Source organism: Phoca vitulina, unplaced genomic scaffold, assembly GCF_004348235.1.
Source record: "Phoca vitulina isolate PV1807 unplaced genomic scaffold, GSC_HSeal_1.0 scaffold24, whole genome shotgun sequence".
Lineage (NCBI taxonomy): Eukaryota > Metazoa > Chordata > Mammalia > Carnivora > Phocidae > Phoca > Phoca vitulina.
Window position 1 is genome coordinate 23,806,567 of NW_022589727.1, and position 17,820 is coordinate 23,824,386.

Sequence of the window (17,820 nt, forward strand, 5' to 3'; positions counted from 1 at the left end):
TATATGGGATACGGCAAGGCAGTGGTTAGAGGAATGTTTATAGCTTTAAGTGTCTATCTTAGAAAAGAAGAAAGGTCTCAAATTAATAATTTAAGCACTGTAAGAAGTTTGAAAAAAGATTAAACTAAACATGAAACAAAAAGAAGGGAGATATAATAAAGATTAGAGAAGAAATCAGTGAAATAGAAAAAAAGAACAACAACAAATAAAATCAGTTAAACAAAGGTTGGTTCACTGAAAAGATCAAGAAAATTGACAAACCTTTCACTAGACCAACCATGAAAAAAGAGAGAAGACACAAATTACCAAAGTCAAGAATGAAAGAGGAAACATCACTACCAACCCTACAGAAATTAAGTTGCTCACAAAAAATGGTAGATGCATTTATATCAAGAAATTCAATCACTTAAATGAAATGGAAAAATTCCTATAAAGACTCAAATTACCAAAACTAGCTTGAGAAGAAATTAAAACTCTGAATGGACGAATAATAAATTAAAAAGTTGAATTAGTAATTTAAAATCTTTGCACAATTAAATGGCTTCACTGAAGAATTCCATCAAACATTTAAAGAAGAAATAATACCAATCGCTTCCTAATTTCTTCCAAAACAGAGGAGAAGGAAACACTTCCCAACTTATTCTATAAGGCCAGTATTACCCGATATCAAAGCCAAACAAAGACATTATAGTAAAAGAAAACTACAGACCAATAACCCTCATGAACATAGATGCAGAAATCCTTCACACAATATTAGCAAACTGAATCCAGCAACATATAAAATATTAAACTAAGTGGAGTTTATCCCAGGAATGCAAGGTTGATTTACCATTTGAAAATCAATTAGTGTAATATATACCATATTAATAGAATGAAGAACAAAAATCACATTATCATCTCAATAGATGATAGTATTTGACAAAATTCAGCATTCCTTCATGTTAAAAACTCTCAATAAAACAGGAATAGAAGGGAATTTCCTCAATGCGATAAAGGCCATCTATGAAAAATCCATAGCTAGTATCAAATTTAATAGTAAAAAATAAATGCTTTCCTCCTGAAATTGGGAATAAGGGTATGATATTTGCTCTTGCACTTCTATTCAACATTGTATCAGTTTCTAGCCAGGACAGTTTAAAAAAAAAAAAAAAAAAACTAAAAGGAAGAAGTCTATCTTTAGTTGTTGATAGAATCATGTATGTAGAAAATCCTAAGAAATACAAATACACACAAAAATGCTAGTACTAATAAATTAGTTCAGCAAGGTTACAGGATACAAAATCAAAACACAAAAATTATATTTCTATGTACTAACAATGAACAATGCAAAAATACAATTAAGACAACACCTGCATTCACAATAGTACCAAAAATATAAAATATTTAGGAATAACTTTGACAAAGAAGTATAAAACTTATATTCGAAAATGATAAAACATTATTATGATAATGGTGAAAAAAGATCTGAATAAATAAATATTCCATGTTCATGGACTGAAAGACTTGACATTGTTAAGATGACACATTTTTCAAAATTGTTCTACAGTTTCAACATGATTCTTATCAAAATCCCAGCAGATGTTTTTCTTTGTAGACATTGACAAGGTGATCTTAAAATTTATATAGAAATATGAAGGAACACATAGGCAAAAGATTTTCCATAAAAGAGGAACTAAGTTGAAGACTTATATTCACCCATTTCAAAACTTTTTCTAAGCAACAGTAATTAAACCCCTGGGATACTGGTGTAAGGATAGGCATATAGATCAGTGGAACAGAACTGAGAGAAACACACCTTTCTTTTTATGATCAATTAATTTTTTATAAAGGTGCCAAGGAATTAAAGGGGAAAGAAAGTCTTTTCAACAAATGATGCTGGAACAATTGTATATCCATATGTGAAAGGATGAGTTTAGAACTTTACTCAATATCACACATATAATTTAATTAAAAATGGATCAAATTTCTATATGTAAAAGCTAAAATTATAAAACTCTTAGAAGATATGAAAGGGGAGCCTGGGTGGCTCAGTTGGTTAAGCATCTGCCTTCAGCTCAGGTCCTAAGATCAAGCCCCAAGTTGGGGCTCCCTGCTCAGTGGGGAGTCTGCTTCTCTCTCTCCCAGTCCCTCCTACTTGTGTTCCCTCTCTCGCTCTCTCTCTGTCAAATAAATAAATAAAATCTTTAAAAAAAAAAAACACAACAACCATCCTTCTTGGCTGTCTGCTCCTCGAGACAGCCACTCCGCGTTTCTCATATCTGAAGTTCCATCTCTTTCATCTTCAGGACCCCCTAGAGGATAAGGAGCAAGCACTTGAAGTTTGCAGTCTCTTTTTCCATTTCTACTTTTCCATCAGCCACATTTCTCCCTCTTGCAAAACTTGAAAGAATACTTTATTTGGGGTTTTACGAAAAGGTTGGTTTGGATCTACTTTTGATTTAAAACAACTTCATTCAATGATCCTCCTTTGATATGGGTATCATGTCAGGCTCAACACTTTCTACTGACATTTCAATTTTCCTGTTTCCCAATCTCAACACTTATGGAGGTTTCAGGAGAACATCAAAGTTAGTAGATAAGTAGGAGGCTTTGAGTCCTTTCTTTTTTGCTAATATACTTTGCAGAAAAAGCTACTTATAAGATATAAACATGAATTTAGTTTGATCAACATCACTCTTGAAATTTAGTGACATGTAGTGTCATAACAAACAACCACCCTTGGGTTTTTTATTTGTTTTGCATTATTTGCCTTATACTTATCCTTTCTCCCCCCCTCTCCATTTCTTTCTCAGCAACAGAAATATCTCATTTTTAGTTTTTAAAAAATGTTTAGTTACTTAAATAGGAATATAACCACAATTTTTTCTTCTATTTATTGCTTTATTTTTCCACTATTTAAGTTTCCACTGATAAGTAACATTTTTGGTAACTTTCCACTGATAAGTAACATTTTTGGTAACTTTCCACAGCTAATGTATAGCCGTGATCTAAAAGCAAATACCATGGGGGTCCGAACCACTTCTCAACATGAATGTAGAACAGTCATATGTCCCAGAAAAGGCGGATGAGTAAAACACTGAGAGATTTAAATATTTTGTGGTTCTTATCTACATATATCCTTCAGTTTTTATCCATTTCTGACTATTTTAGCAATTGATCTAGATTATGTCCTATTTTTAAGCAGAAGTGAAAGGGTTTACGCCTTATTTCCTTGATATTATATTATGCAGGCTGTTTGAAGATAGTATCAGGGGAAGCCTTATAAAGTCTAAATCTGTGAACTAAAAATTTTCCAGGACTTTTAAAAGTTAGTCTTACTAACTTATTTACAAGGCAGCCCAGAAACCCACATCCCGCCCCACTTTGAGGATGGTCACTATGGTGTCATGGAAGCTACCTTCCTCATTTGAAGTGCTCCTGCTTTCTCTTGTTTCATCTAGAAAGGCTGCTGTGGAAAAGGTCAAGCCTGTTGCAACGGCTCCCATGGGCTTCCAGAGTTCACAGACCTCTGTGGGGAAGCTCAGTTACACCTCGCTGCCCAACCAGCCAGGAACAAAGCTAACATTTCACATCAGAGCCTGGGAGATACCATTTTGCCCTTCTTCCACTTTTGGCTGACTCCTTCTATTCCTACTCTATTAAAGGACATGCCTTCCTCTCACAGGATGGTTCACCTGTCTGGGGAAGATGAATGCCATTCTGGAAGTATCTTGTATCATCTAAATTTGGATTTAACTTGCAAAAGAGCCCAGCAAATAATATTTTTTGGGTAATAAAGCATAGGTAGCAGAGAATGAGCCAACATCTTTCCTGGCCTCAGTGTAAGGAAGGGCTTGAGTTAGATGAACTTTTGGTCTCTTCCTGCTTTGCCCATTTCACAGTTCCATGGATCTACAAACTGGTGATTATATGAAGCTGGTATTATCAGGAGTGATACTCCTAGGGACAGGAGACTGAACATGGTGAGGGCTACTCTCCTTGGACTCAGGGTATGTCTTTGGGATTCAGTGCATAATTGCCTTTTAAAGAAGCAAATAGCAATAAACTTGCCTATTTCTGGGGGGGGGGGAAGTAACTGGCTTTTCCGCTTTCATTAGATTTTCCTCTGACCTTCTCTGATCACATAGGAAGTAATTTAATTCATCATTTTCTGGGTACTTAAATTCTGTAAGACAAATCCCAGAGCGTTGTATTGATTTTTGTAACCCAGAAACCATGGTGCTTTTTCCTTATATATATAATAGTTAAACTTTTATTTAGAGAAGAGGCTATAAGACTATTTCTAGAGGAGAAAAGATAAGAATACACAGCCTGGATATATCAGTAGTTTTCCAAGCAAACTTCATTTCCCATAACAGTCTATGGTTCAATAATTTTTTGTAATTCAGATTCAGCTACTTGAATCTACAAGTGGACTCAAATCCCCATACAACTATGGTTATTTCAGGTACTTTTCTTCTTAAGTCCCATAAAAAGCACTAACAATGGGACAAGCTACTTTGTTGGATCTTGGGGAATGGAGAATAAGCATATGGTATTACCATCATCACATTACCTAAAGAGAATCTTAGAAAATTCATTGTATACAGAAAATCTATATGGATCTTTTCACAGCCTCAAAACTATGTGGCTACAGGAGCTGAAAAGCCCTATGAAAAAAATTGGTGGAATTCAGAATTCAGCAATAACTAACAGACCACCATATCTGTTCTGACTGCCCATCTGCTCCTGCCTGGGCTATAGCATTAGCCTCCTACCTGGGTAACCTGCTTCTGCTTGTGCACCAGTCTGTTCTCCACACAGCAGACACACCGATCCTGTTACAGCTTAAGTCAGCTCATATCATTACTCTTCCCTAAACTTTGTCACAACTCCCTCCCTCTAACTCAGAATAAAAAATTCTTACAATGGCCCACAAGACCCTATATGGTTGGCCTTGCCCTAGTATTACCTTTCTGACATCTTCACCTGCTCTTTCCCTCACTCCTCCATTCCCTCAGTGGCCTCGATGCTGTTCCTTGCTGAAAGGCCTTGCAGTGGCAATTCCTGATGCCTGGTGCACCTTTCTCCCAGAGAACTCCCTCTGCTACTTCATGTCTTTGCTCAGATATCACCTTCTCAAAGGGGCCTGCCCCCCATACCTGATCCTTCTTAGCCTACTCTATTTTTTATTGCTTCCATAAAATCTACTACCTTCTAGCATGATATAAAATTCAATGTCTTTTTTATTATGTTTATTGTTTATGGCCTGTCCCTCATGCTAGAATATATGCTCCATGAGGGCAGGAACCTTTGTCGGTTTTGTTCAGCAGTTTATCCTAAGCACCTGGCGCAGTGCTTAGCACACAGGAGGCACTCAGGAAGTATTTGTTGAATGAATGACCAATACCTAGACTTCAGTGACTGTCCCCATGCGCCAGCTATTACACTAAGAACCTTATGTCATTATTTCTTTTAGACTTCGCAACATGAGGGATGAACATTTTCCCCACTTCACAGATGAAGAAACTGAGAGGTTAACTAGCTCCTGAAGTCACAAGCCTAATTGCAAGGAAGCACAGGCTCATTTGACCCCAAAGACTATCCACTTTGCATTATAACATCTGGAAAAGAATATGTAGAAAGTGGATACTAGTCTGATGCCAACAGCTGAGGTCAAGACACAAAAATGTCCACAAGGCAGTAGATTTCTTTGCTAACGTCTTTTGAAACCACACCAGGGTGGGAAATGGAGCAAGTTCTCAGGTCCCCCTCAGTCTCTGCTGCAATCAGACCTGCCAATAGAAGATGAGGGCTTCTGTGTTTAGTGGTCTCTATTTTTGGCACTGGTATCTTCTGTCTGAATTGGAATTGTTTTGAGCATTAGCGTGTTCTTTGCAAACTATAATAGTAGTAACAACCGAGAGGAGTTGATCAATGTGACATGAGTGCAGGTGAGGGCACAATTTAAGGTTAGGCAGAATGCCCCAGGCAAGTCACTATGTCTGATTCTAAGTGACAAGTTAAACAGTCTGTGAGGTTCCAGGTTTGGCATTCATGAATGCTCCTAGGATCGCCTGTTCCCTACTCTGAATCTTAGTTATTCTGGTGTTCAACGGCCTCTCCACAAGAAGGGGAAATAAAAGGAAATATAATGAAAAACTATATATTGATGCTTCAAGAAAAATCTGGTGGCCAGGAGGTCAAGGGGAGTTAGCTGATTAGAACTGTCACTGGGTACCCATGAAAAGAGTGGAGGGTTTGGGGTAGGATGGGGGTTCAAATCATCATTCTACCACTTCTTAGTGCAAGAGAGAAAAGTTATTTAATCAATTTGGTCTCTGATTTTCTCATTTTTAAAATGGGGATATAATTTCTACCTCTCAGGGTTATTGTAAGGATACAATGGTACAGAGGATGCTGTGCTGAGTTGTATCATATGGGTTTAATGTCAATCTGTTTAGAATCAAGCAATTAAATATCTACCATTTCTACAAAGGGTTGAGGGACAACTCTACATCCCTCCATCATCTAAGAACTATGCTGTGTTGTCTCTGCTTTTTGAAAGTTATTCATTCCTATCAAGTGTAACAAAATATTTCACTTATTATTTCCAACTTAATGTATGATCCAGCCTACTCAAAAGAAACGAAGGAACCCTGATTCTTATAATACCACACTCCCTGTAAACATCTGCCTTATTTCATCCTAACTTTGTATAATATTGGCATTAAGAAAGGGATCCTCAGGCCACACACGGGGTTGTCTGATGTTTATATGTTGACTTTCCAGGGTGGTGGTTCTGACCTTTGTTGAGTCACAGGGTTCTCTGAGAATCTGGTGAAAGCTACCATCTTTCTCAGCAAAAACAAATTCTCAACTGTGCCTAATTTTGCACATAATTTCAGATCACCTAAGACCCTCCATTCATGGATAGAAGTTAAGAACCATTGCCTAATGGTAGTTATGAGCACCATTTCTCCTTTAATCTCTGATAGTATTTGTGGATTACTAGCATAAAACAATAATCTTGTGTCATTTTTGTCTTCCTGAATTAGGGTTTTTTTTTTCTCACTGTGACTAAGAATAAAGGCATTTAGAATATGTCTTCCAGGATTTATTTTATAACCCTGGGCTCAGAATTCAATTGGTAACTGATCTGTGCTTACAACCACATTGATGTTGAACGGGCCATTGTTCCTAAGACCTACTGAGGTCAGCCAAGCCCTGAGCACATATAAATCTCCATAGTTTCCACTTTACTACTGGACATCTAACTACAAAGCAGAGGCTAAAAATAGATCAAGCCTAGTGTTTACATACATTCCATGGAACCGCATTTCTAAACCTAGGGGTTTTAATCAACACTTTTCATAATCCAAATAGAGATATTTCATTTAGCAGGGAAAAGTTATTCCATTTTGAGAGAGCAAAAACACAACCTAAAGGAATTACGAAGATTTTGAAATGTTCAAGGAATATTATCTGAACCTGTTAGCTCTAGGTCTAAAAAAAGAAAAACTAAAAACCCCAGGATTAGGTTGACTTTCTTTTCCTTTATACTGCATTACACAAAGGAAAAAATATTGGTGTTTTCTTCCCTCTCTTGTTTCTAGGTCAACATTTCTAGGTCAACATGTTTCTACCAAGAAGTTTGAGTTCTTCAAACATTAAGCCATTAATGAATAGCTACCTACCTACCTATCTACATAAATATAGACATTGCAGGAAAGAACACAATATGAAGTTGAGTATAGAAAAATTATTACAGTTCCATTTCCTATAGAAACTTTACTATGTGAGGCTTTTTAAAGCTGAAATGGCTAAGTCTTCCAAAGATAACACAGAGCAAATGTTTTCTGAATAAAATATAAAAGTGCTCAAAGGTTTAATTACTAATGTTTAATATAATATATCCCAGTATAAAGAAATATGAATATTACACATGTGGTTAAAAGGATGTTTTGTTTAAAATTAAAATAATTTAACATAAAATTTAGCAATAGAGTTGAAGAAGTAAAGATCTCTTTAAAATACAAATTCATAAAACTTGTAGATCATACTGCCTTGGGGAAATGAAATAAGTACACAAGCAGTTCCATTAGCAACATCTTCTATAGACTCAGTACAGACAGTCCATGAAAATGGATATTTAAAATGTAATCCTCCTCTATTAAAAGACAGCTGCTTTCCTAAACGAGGTTCTTAATGTTCTATAGAACATTCTTCAGAACAAAATGATGCTGTCCCATACACATGGTGTTAATTCCTCTCAACTTTCCTTTGGAAGGCAGTTCATTTAAAGCAAGTGCTAAAAGAAATGAATTCACCTTAGTGACCATATTTCCATATTTACAACCAACACCAAGTCCTGCTGAATATCCCATGAAAGTGAGATTGCAAAATGATCCTGTTCCATTTTAAATGGAATTTCATAATGTGGCCATCAGACATTCCAGGCAAACCCCAGCGGACTCTGGTTCTGTTACTAAACAGAGCAGAAGGGTCCCAGGAGGTCCCTGTCAGTGCCGGAGAAACAACAGCCATAGATCAGGTGCTGCTTAAACCCAACGGGGATTCAGGAATTTCTGCCTTCAGAAACTAGCCTCACTTCTATTCATACAATCCACTGCATTATTTCCTCAATAACTTCTTTAACTCCCAGAAAGAAACACTTTTCTAGTTGTCCTAACAGATATTTTGTGGACTTAAATTTTGTAAGACTTAAAATTATATTATGTTAATAACTAAAAAAATGCAATCTATGCCAGATGCTTTGGAGAGGCAGACTTGAGGCAGCAGGTGGTTATTTACCATATATCCCAGAAATGTTTACATTTGCAAGTTCAGCAATTCCTTCTGTGGACTATAGATAGATTTTTAATAAAATCACGTGAATCTTGCAAGTGTTTTTTAATCCCAATGAAACATTTCATTCTGGATATCAAGAAAATAAAAACCGGCTTGGGCTGAGAAAGTAAGCATCTGCCCAGCATTCATCAGGCTGGAACTACAGACACAGAAGCCAACTGCAAAGTTCACAGAAAACATTTCTCTCAGGGACACTGCTGCTAAAAAGGGTTGTGGCAACCTCCTTCTCTGAGTGACTACAGACTCACTGAGAAACTTTCTTCTCTAATATCAAAGATTACCAGTAAGTTTGCTGTTTGAAATTTTATCAGTAAGAATGAGACATTGCCTGGATGACCCCATTTGCTGTTGACACAGAGAAGCAGCCTCAGTTCCCAACTCAGGTGCTGAGCTCCACATAAAGGGCTTCTGGATACAACAGTCCTCAACTTCACTGTTTCCAATAGAAACAGGACGCTGGGTTTGCTTTGCAGACCAGACCTGCATGTAAACTCCACTCTTCCTAGAATCCTAATACAGTAACTCTCTCTTTTCCTCTGCTGTGTGGTCTCCCTCATCGCAATGGGTTGATAAATCTACTTTTATCAGAATACAGGTTTGTTTCTGGTAGTCTTGGGCGGACTGAGATAGGGGCCTGGTTGTATAAAATGCTCTAGCTAAAAAAAATATCTGCTGCCTACCTGAACAATGGCTCAGAATTCTAATACTGGCTCTCAGATACTGAAAAAGTAGAACGCATCTCTGCTGTGGTTTGGGCGCCTGTGACCTGTGAATTTTAAATTCTATACTGGCTTCTCATCTAAGTAGAAACATTCTGAGGGCCAGGAAACCTGCTGTGAGCGTTGAAATGATGTTTTCTGGCTCTGCTGCTACTGAATGTTGAACTCAATCTGTGGCAGAACTTCTCTGCTTCTAGCAATATCACAGTTGGCAACGCAAGCAAGACACGCCAGTGTGATCATGAAGCTCTCTGTGAAACTCAAACGGTAAAGGGAAACAGGTACACGTAAGTCCCAGGTCTCCCAAATACATGGCCTCACTCCACAGCTGATTTGTTTTTTTAAAAGATTTTATTTATTTATTTCAGAGAGAGAGAGAGAAAGAGAGCGCAGGGGAGAAGCAGAGGGAGAGGGACAAGCAGACTCTGTGCTGAGCACAGAGCCCTATACGAGGCTTGATCTCAAGATCCTAAGATCATGACCTGAGCCAAAACCAAGAGTCAGATGCTTAACGACTGAGCCACCCAGGCGCCCCACTCCAAACCTGATTTAAATGTAGGGCTGCCAGACCAAAAGAAGGGAAAACATGATGTAGGAGGGTTATTCAGAGAGTGTGCCTTTGAGCTAAGGTTGGAAGGCTGCTCTGACATACCCGTGGGAGTAGCCGTAATCGTAGGCCGAGGCTGTCTTCCGACTGGCTGCGAAGGCATGGGTAGATTCGGTGGCCCGGGAGGCCTGCTGCTGGTAGGAGCCCGCGGACGCCTGGCTGAAGGCCCCGGATTCCTGGCGGTGCGCGGTGGCGGAGCGGCTGCTGTAGGCCGTGGAGCCGTGAGTGTAGATGGCAGAGCTTTTCTTCTCCTGCTGGTACTGGCTCATGGTGCTGCGAAGGTCCCTGTTCCGGTAGCTGCTGTCATAGTGCTGGTGGAGCTTCTGATAAATGGGCAGAGACATCGTGTGCCCTGGAGGGAACCAGGTGACCTACAAGAAAGCAGCAACTTGTGAGTGAACTATTAAGAAACAAGGTATCTAAATCAATATGTAAAAATAAATACTCTTACCTTTTCCAAAGAGCAAATGGAAAAGGATGTGAAGGTTAGCTTAACTGGTTACTCAGCAAACTTTCTACTTCATAGCCCACATAAGCCCGCTCCACCATTGGGCTGCCTTCTAATCTGGGTTTGGTTTTTTGGGTTTTGTTTTAATAACCAGGAGGTCTTTACAAAGCTTCCCTACCCTAGCTATTGTGTTTTTTCCTCAGACCTTTCATAATATGTATTTCAAATTTTCTGGCATTTTATCCTGATAGGGGCTTCGTCTGGGAGAATATGTAATGATGGAGAGTCTGTGTCACGGTCAATGTGGTTTCATTCAACAAATAATTATTGAGCACCTACTATAAGCCTGGTACTGTTCCAGCACAAGAAATATGGAGATGAACAAAACAAAATCCCTGCTCTGATAACCTTAGCTAGAACTTTATATCCTATTGCAGGTGATAGCCAATAGAGAAAATAAGTAAAATATAAGGTATAACAGAATGGGCTAAATGCTACAGAGAAAAATAAAGCAGGAAAGGGAGCTGGGATGCAATTTTAAACAGTCTCATCAGGGATGGCTTCTGAGCATAAAAGTGTCATCTGAGCATGAGAAAATTAGAAGAGTGTCCTAGATGGAAGACCATAGCAAAGACTCTAGGGTGTGCACATGCATGTTGTACTCCAGGCAGTGAAGTACAAATAGGCAGTGAAGCTACAAGGAGTGAGCAGGGTGCAGGGAGATGGATAGGAGACGATGTCGGGGGGTGGGGGATAGAGAGTGTAGGTCTGATGAGCAACTGTAGGGTCTTTGTCTTTCCCTCTGAAAGCGCTGGAAAAACCATCAGAAGGTTCCAAACTGAGACTCTTGCTGATGTATAAAGGACAGACTATTGAGGGACAAGAATGAAAGCCAGAAGACCAATTAGAAGGCTGTTACAGGGGCACCTGGCTGGCTCAGTCAGTGGAACGTGCGACTCTTGATCTCAGGGTTGTGGCTTTGAGCCCCATTTTCGGTGGAGAGATTACTTAAAAATAAAAGCTTTAAAGAATTTTTTTTAAGGGCGTCTGGGTTGCTCAGTCGATTAAGCATCTGCCTTCAGCTCAGGTCATGATCCTGGGGTCCTGGGATAGAGCCCCACATCTGGCTCCCTGCTCAGTGGGGAATTTGCTTATCCCTCCCTCTCTACCCCTCCCCGTGCTCATGCGCGCTCTCTCTCTCAAATAAATAAAATCTTAAAAAAACTTTTTTAAAAAAGAAGGCTGTTATGAACTGAGTTATATTCCCCCAGATTCATATGTTGAAGTCCTAACCACCAGTACTTCAAAATGTGACTGTATCTGGAAACAGGGTCTTTACAGAGGAAATAAGGCTAACGTGAGATTATTAGGATGGGCCCTCATTCAGTATGACTGGTGTCTCTATACGAAGAGGAAATTAGGACACAGACGTGTACATATACAGAGGAAGACTATGTGAAGAGAAAAGAAGATCATCTATAAGCCAAGAAGAAAGGCCTCCGATAAAAATAACTCTACCAACACCTTGATCTCAGATTTCTAGCCTCCAGAATTGTGAGAAGATACATTTCTGTTGTTTAAGGCACCCAGTCTGTGGTACTTTGTTAGGGAAGCCCTAGCAAATGAAGGCAAAGGCCATTGCAATAGTCCAGGCTAAAGATGACAATGGTGGCAGTGGAAATGTGAGAAGTGATCAGACTCAGTACATGTTTTGAAGGTAGAACCAACAGCATTTGCTGAAAGTTCTGAATTAGGGTGTGAAACAAAGAGAGGGGTGAGAGATGATCCTGAGGTTTTCTCCTGAGTAACTGAAAGATCGAAGTTGCTGTTAACTGAGATGGGCAGGAGTGTAAGAAAGCACAGTTAGGGATGAAAGAACAGGAGATGGGTCTGAGATATTCTACAGTTGAGATACTTGCTAGACATCCAAGTGGAGATGTTAAATTGCATTCATGACTTTGGAGCACAGGGTAAAGGTCCAGGATGGACACCTGCATTCAGCAGTCACCAACATATAGATGGTTTATTTTTTTCAAAGATTTTTTATTTATTTATTTGACACAGCGAGAGAGGGAACACAAACGGGGGGAGTGGGAGAGGATTAAGCAAGCTTCTCGCAGAGCAGGGAGCCCGATGCGGGGCTCGATGCAGGGCTCGATGTGGGGTTCGATCCCAGGACCCTGGGATCATGACCTGAACCGAAGGCAGATGCTTAACGACTGAGCCACCCAGGCGCCCCTATTTAAACTCTTTTAAATGTCAGTATGTATTCCCTAGAGAAGAAAATCCAGCAAACTGCACTCCAGAAATATTTGTCTTGGGGCTCATGGAAGATATCAGTCTACATGGCATTTCCCAAGAAGAAAAAAATAGCTACTAGGCAAGCAACTTTGCTTCAACCCTTAAATAGATTGCTATCTTCTGTTCTAAAACATACAGAAAATTACCATATGTAATGAATAATTATTAGATAAATTTTGATAAAACAAAAGGATTCGAATATATTAATACAGAAATATGTTAAGCAGTTATAAAGATAATAGGTAAGTTTCTTTAATGATACACAGTACATTGTAACATGGCAAATATTATTTAAATGACATCCAAATAAATGATGAATAACCTTCTTATGTATTATGTTATAAGCTAAGTTCATACATGCTAACGTGACTTGAAATGCTGTCATTTTCACAAAATAAAATCTTTAAATATCTTGCCCCAATTCTACTTTCCACTCTCTTTATTTCTATTTTCCCCAAAATATATTTATTTTAATAGTATTTCATATCACAGACACATGCATAATGTATTACAAATAAACAGGGTCTGGCTTTAAGTCATCAGAGCTGGCTGTCACCGCTCTGACCTCTGGAATGAAGGTAAGCTACCTTCTCTTCGTCAAGTAAGTGAGGATTATCCCCAACACATGACTGCTAGAGTATGTTGGGAAGAAAGGTGGTTTGGTTGTCTTCTGTTTCTTTAAGACCTGCATTTTCTTTCTGAACATAATTTGGGAATTTTGGAAGGAATACTAATTCCATAATTGTAATCCTGATATGATACTTTTGTATAGGCATTAGAGGCTAAAAGCTGATTTAAATCATTCACAGAAAGTGTTAGCTTTAGGATCATTCTGTGGGGATCTATGTTGCCACTGAAATATTATTTAGCCATTTCCATGTTAGAAATACCATAATGCACTCTTACACCTATTCACATGGCATTGTCAAACAAAATCACTGAATTAGAAACCAGGGACTTCAGAGTTAATTTACCTCGTTTGGTCTAATTTATAATCGGGACTATTGCAGGCATATGGAAGATAGAAAACACATTGTATCCTGCCACCTCATCCATTCCAGATTTTAACCAGACCATTGAACTATAACTTGGAAAGAGTACTTGGACTCACACTTACAGTTCCACCATTATCCCCTTATGGTTCCAGAAACAGTAGCTTAACTTAAAAAGAACAGCATGGATGTGAGAGGAGAGCAGTGCCAGCGAAAACTGGCACCCTGCTGCTTTTGTCTTCCTTCCCAGGGGCTCCCCTTCGCTATTTCTCTCCTCTTCTGACCGCTCTCTGAGAAAACCACTGAACTCACAAGATGGGAAGAAACCACACACATGCAATGCTGTTAAGCACATCAAATATCAAGTGCATTCTTCTACCTCAGTGTCACACTTACCCGTGTTCAAAGGAGTGATGGTGGTAGAAATGCTCCGATGTGGCTGTGGAGCTGGATGAGAGAATGAAAATCCCACGTCGGTTGAATCCCCAAAAAAAGTGAAGAGGCAGGGCTAAAGACAGGACCCGGGGGACCAGTTCAAAAATAATGCATGTGGTCAGGCAGGAGAATGTCAGAGCCACATAGCCAGCCTTTTATGGCCAAGAGGGCAGACAAATATAGCAGCAAATGGGGAGGGGAGTCCTAACGAGAGGAAGAAAGAGGCCCTCACAGGTAGCTGCTTCAGTAATGTAATTACACCAATGCGAGTCAATGGGTCTGTCCTGATTAAACCAAATGCAGGATTTTTATTTGGCTGTAAGAGCTATTTTCAATCTCTTTATCACTGGATATTTAAAAGTGTAATGGAAAAAGTAATTTGTGCTGAGAACTAAAAATAGGTGTAGTAATTTGATTCCCAAAATGGACTTCATGGAATTTTAATGCCAAGATATGGTTCTGGGTGTGCTGTTCGTGACACATGTACAGTACATTTAAAAAACACAAGGTGAAAAAAGAACTTGAGGCTAACTAAACGCAAAACAAGTTAAAAATGGGTTGCATGTGGTGGTAATTTTGGTCTGACAATACACAGCCACTGTTTCTCTCGTGTCAGGAAAGTTTTTCAAAGTCGCAGCTTCTAGCTTGAGTATTTGAATCCCTTTTTTCATTAATTAAAGCCTTTGAGAAGCAATACATTTTATCTTTCCTAAAGTCAGAGTAGGGTCAGTCTGTCCAACAAGAGATTCTCTTTCTTTGCTTTTCAGACTATGTAACAAATTAACAGGTGGCATAACCTGGTGCTCAGAGCCTGCATTTTAGAGGCAGACTAAAGCTAGATTCCTGGCCATCGATGGCACTTAATTGCCATGCAACCTCAAGCAATTAATTCTCCTTCCTAAGTTTCATTTTCCTTCTCTACAAAATAATATCCAAATTATGGGAATGCTGTGGAGATTAAATGCAATAATGCACTTAACCCAGTGACTGCCACATAATACTCAGTGAACATCAACTATTATTACAGAAATAAACTCATTGTTCAGATTATACATATTGAGCTGGTTGGTTATGTTCTGACATGATATTACAGTGATATTACCTCAACTGAACACAGATCACTTGTATCTATCAAAATATTGAACTGACCCAATATCATAGTCTACTTTATAATAACTTCCTTGGTGACAACTACAGTTAACACTAATGCACTGTGATGAGCACTTTATATACGTGACCTCACTTAATTCTCATGGTGCTCTGCAAGCCAGGTATGATTAGCTTCATTATACAGCCAAGGAAATCAAGACTTCGAAACGCAAAGTCATTTGCCAAAAATCACACAGCTAGTAAATGACAAATGCAATTCATTCAATCCATATTTGGACTCTGAATCCCATGCATTTTTTGTCAGGTATTGATGGATCCTCTAGTGACACTTCGTTTACAAGAAACTAGATATTTTGAAATGGTCTTCAAGCACAATTTAAGTCTCCATTCATAACCAACAGCAGCTTCTGAGCTAGGCAAAGTGCGCAAAAGAATGTATTCCACTTAGTCCCGACGCTGTTTCCTGGTAAAATTCAACTTGGCATTTCTTCATCTACACATACCTCCTGTGAGTATGCATATGGATATTTTAGCTATTTGGAATCCATATGAGAGTTTTCGAAGCTTCATGTTCCCCAAGCATCCCTATGTTCTCTAAACATCCAATATAGAATGGTAGTGGTTCTGAGTTTTGTCCACCAGGCATTGGAATGGTTCCCAGTGAACTGTTTCTCTAGAGAACATAGTAAGTTGTTTCAAATCTTCTCGAAGCAGGAGAGAAGAAAAATTAACAAAAATAAGAGGTATAAATCATCATAATACTAGCTAATATTTAATGACTACTTGCTATATGTCAGAAATTAATGCTAACTGCTTTACAATATCTTATTTGAACATCACATACACATAAAAACATTTTATGGATTATGAAGTTGAGATTTAGAGAGGTTGATATTCTTAATATCACACAACTGTATGTGACAGAGGATTTAAACTCAGTTCAGAACTGTTCTGCTCAGAGCGCAGTCATCATACCATATTGCCTTTCAACAATTTAACTGTGTGTGTGCGTGTGTGTGTGTGTGTGTGTGTGTGTGTGTCTGTGTGTAGAGAGAGAGAGAGAGCCATGTGCCAATAATGTCCATTAGAAGTAAGAACTATTAGAGCGCCTGGGTGGCTCAGTCATTAGGCGTCTGCCTTCAGCTCAGGTCACGATCTCAGGGTCCTGGGATCGGGCCCCGCATCGGGCTCCCTGCTCCTCGGGAAGCCTGCTTCTCCCTCTCCCCCTCCCCCTCCCCCTGCTTGTGCTCCCTCTCTCACTGTGTCTCTCTCTGTCAAATAAATAAATAAAATCTTTAAAAAAAAAAAGTAAGAACTGTTACTAAAGAATTTCAGTTTTATTTCCTGTGTAACAGACAAGTATTAGATCGATAAAATATTTATTGAACTTTGATCCGTGTTAAGAATACAACATTAGAGAAGTCCACGTACACTTGTGGAAAAACTAAAATATTATCATTTATTCACTGACACTCAAGATCCCAGTGAAAGTCAAATAGTTTATTTCAAACAAATACATAGTAAGATTTGACAAAAAAGCATGAGCTAGACCCAGCTTAGTATACTAAGTGATCTTTCTGTTATAGCATCATCTGGATTCAGCCTTTTCTAACAACGTATTTATCTAAAATATAGCTATCCAGATCACACACATACTGTGTTGTACTGTATAATTAAACTAAAATTAAAGAAGAAAAATTTAGCTGGGCTCATAAAAATCAATTGTTGTGATTCAATCATTATTCCCTTATAGATGAATAATCATTCTGTCAATTACTCTGATTTAATCATAATGCCTTTACAGATGTGTAATTAATCTGAAAATTTAATGGAATGCTAACCAACTGTTAATTTCAAATTTCCCAGGAAACCATCTAATGGAAAATACTTTTAAAAAAGCATTTAACTATATAAGTCCGGAAATTTAAAAAAATACTTGCTTTCAGAATCATAGTTGTTTTTTTTTTTTTAAAGTAATTTTAAGTAGACACAGGGGTGCCTGGGTGGCTCAGTCAGTTAAGCATCCGACTCTTGGTTTCAGCTCAGGTCATGATCTCAGGGTTACAAGATCGAGCCCCATGTCGGGCTCCACACTCAGCACAGAGCCTGCTTGAGATTCTCTCCTTTTCCCTCTCCCTCTCCTTGCTTGTGCGCTCACCCTCTCTCTCTAAAATAAATAAATAAAATATGTATATTTTTAAAATAAAGTAGATACATTCTCTCTTCAAATTATCTTTAGCAATATTAATATTCTTGGGGGTGCCTGGCTGGCTCAGGCAGAGAGCATTAGATTCTTGATCTCAGGGTTGTAAGTTCGAGCCCCACATTGGGTGTAGACATTACTAAAATTTTTTTTAA

General features: G+C 38.6%; 1 protein-coding gene across 4 annotated transcripts in view; it reads right to left on the bottom strand.

Moving 5' to 3' along the window:
- The window catches only part of MYOM1 (myomesin 1), a 161,736-nt gene that overhangs the window by 118,696 nt on the left and 25,220 nt on the right, over positions 1-17,820 (bottom strand). For 3 of the 4 annotated variants that reach the window (XM_032421171.1, XM_032421168.1, XM_032421169.1), the window contains exon 4: positions 10,222-10,547. In XM_032421171.1, coding sequence (XP_032277062.1) covers positions 10,222-10,547 — 326 coding nt within the window. Of the gene's footprint in view, positions 1-10,221; positions 10,548-14,313; positions 14,365-17,820 lie in introns of all 4 variants that reach the window. The other variant, XM_032421172.1, reaches the window with a different exon arrangement.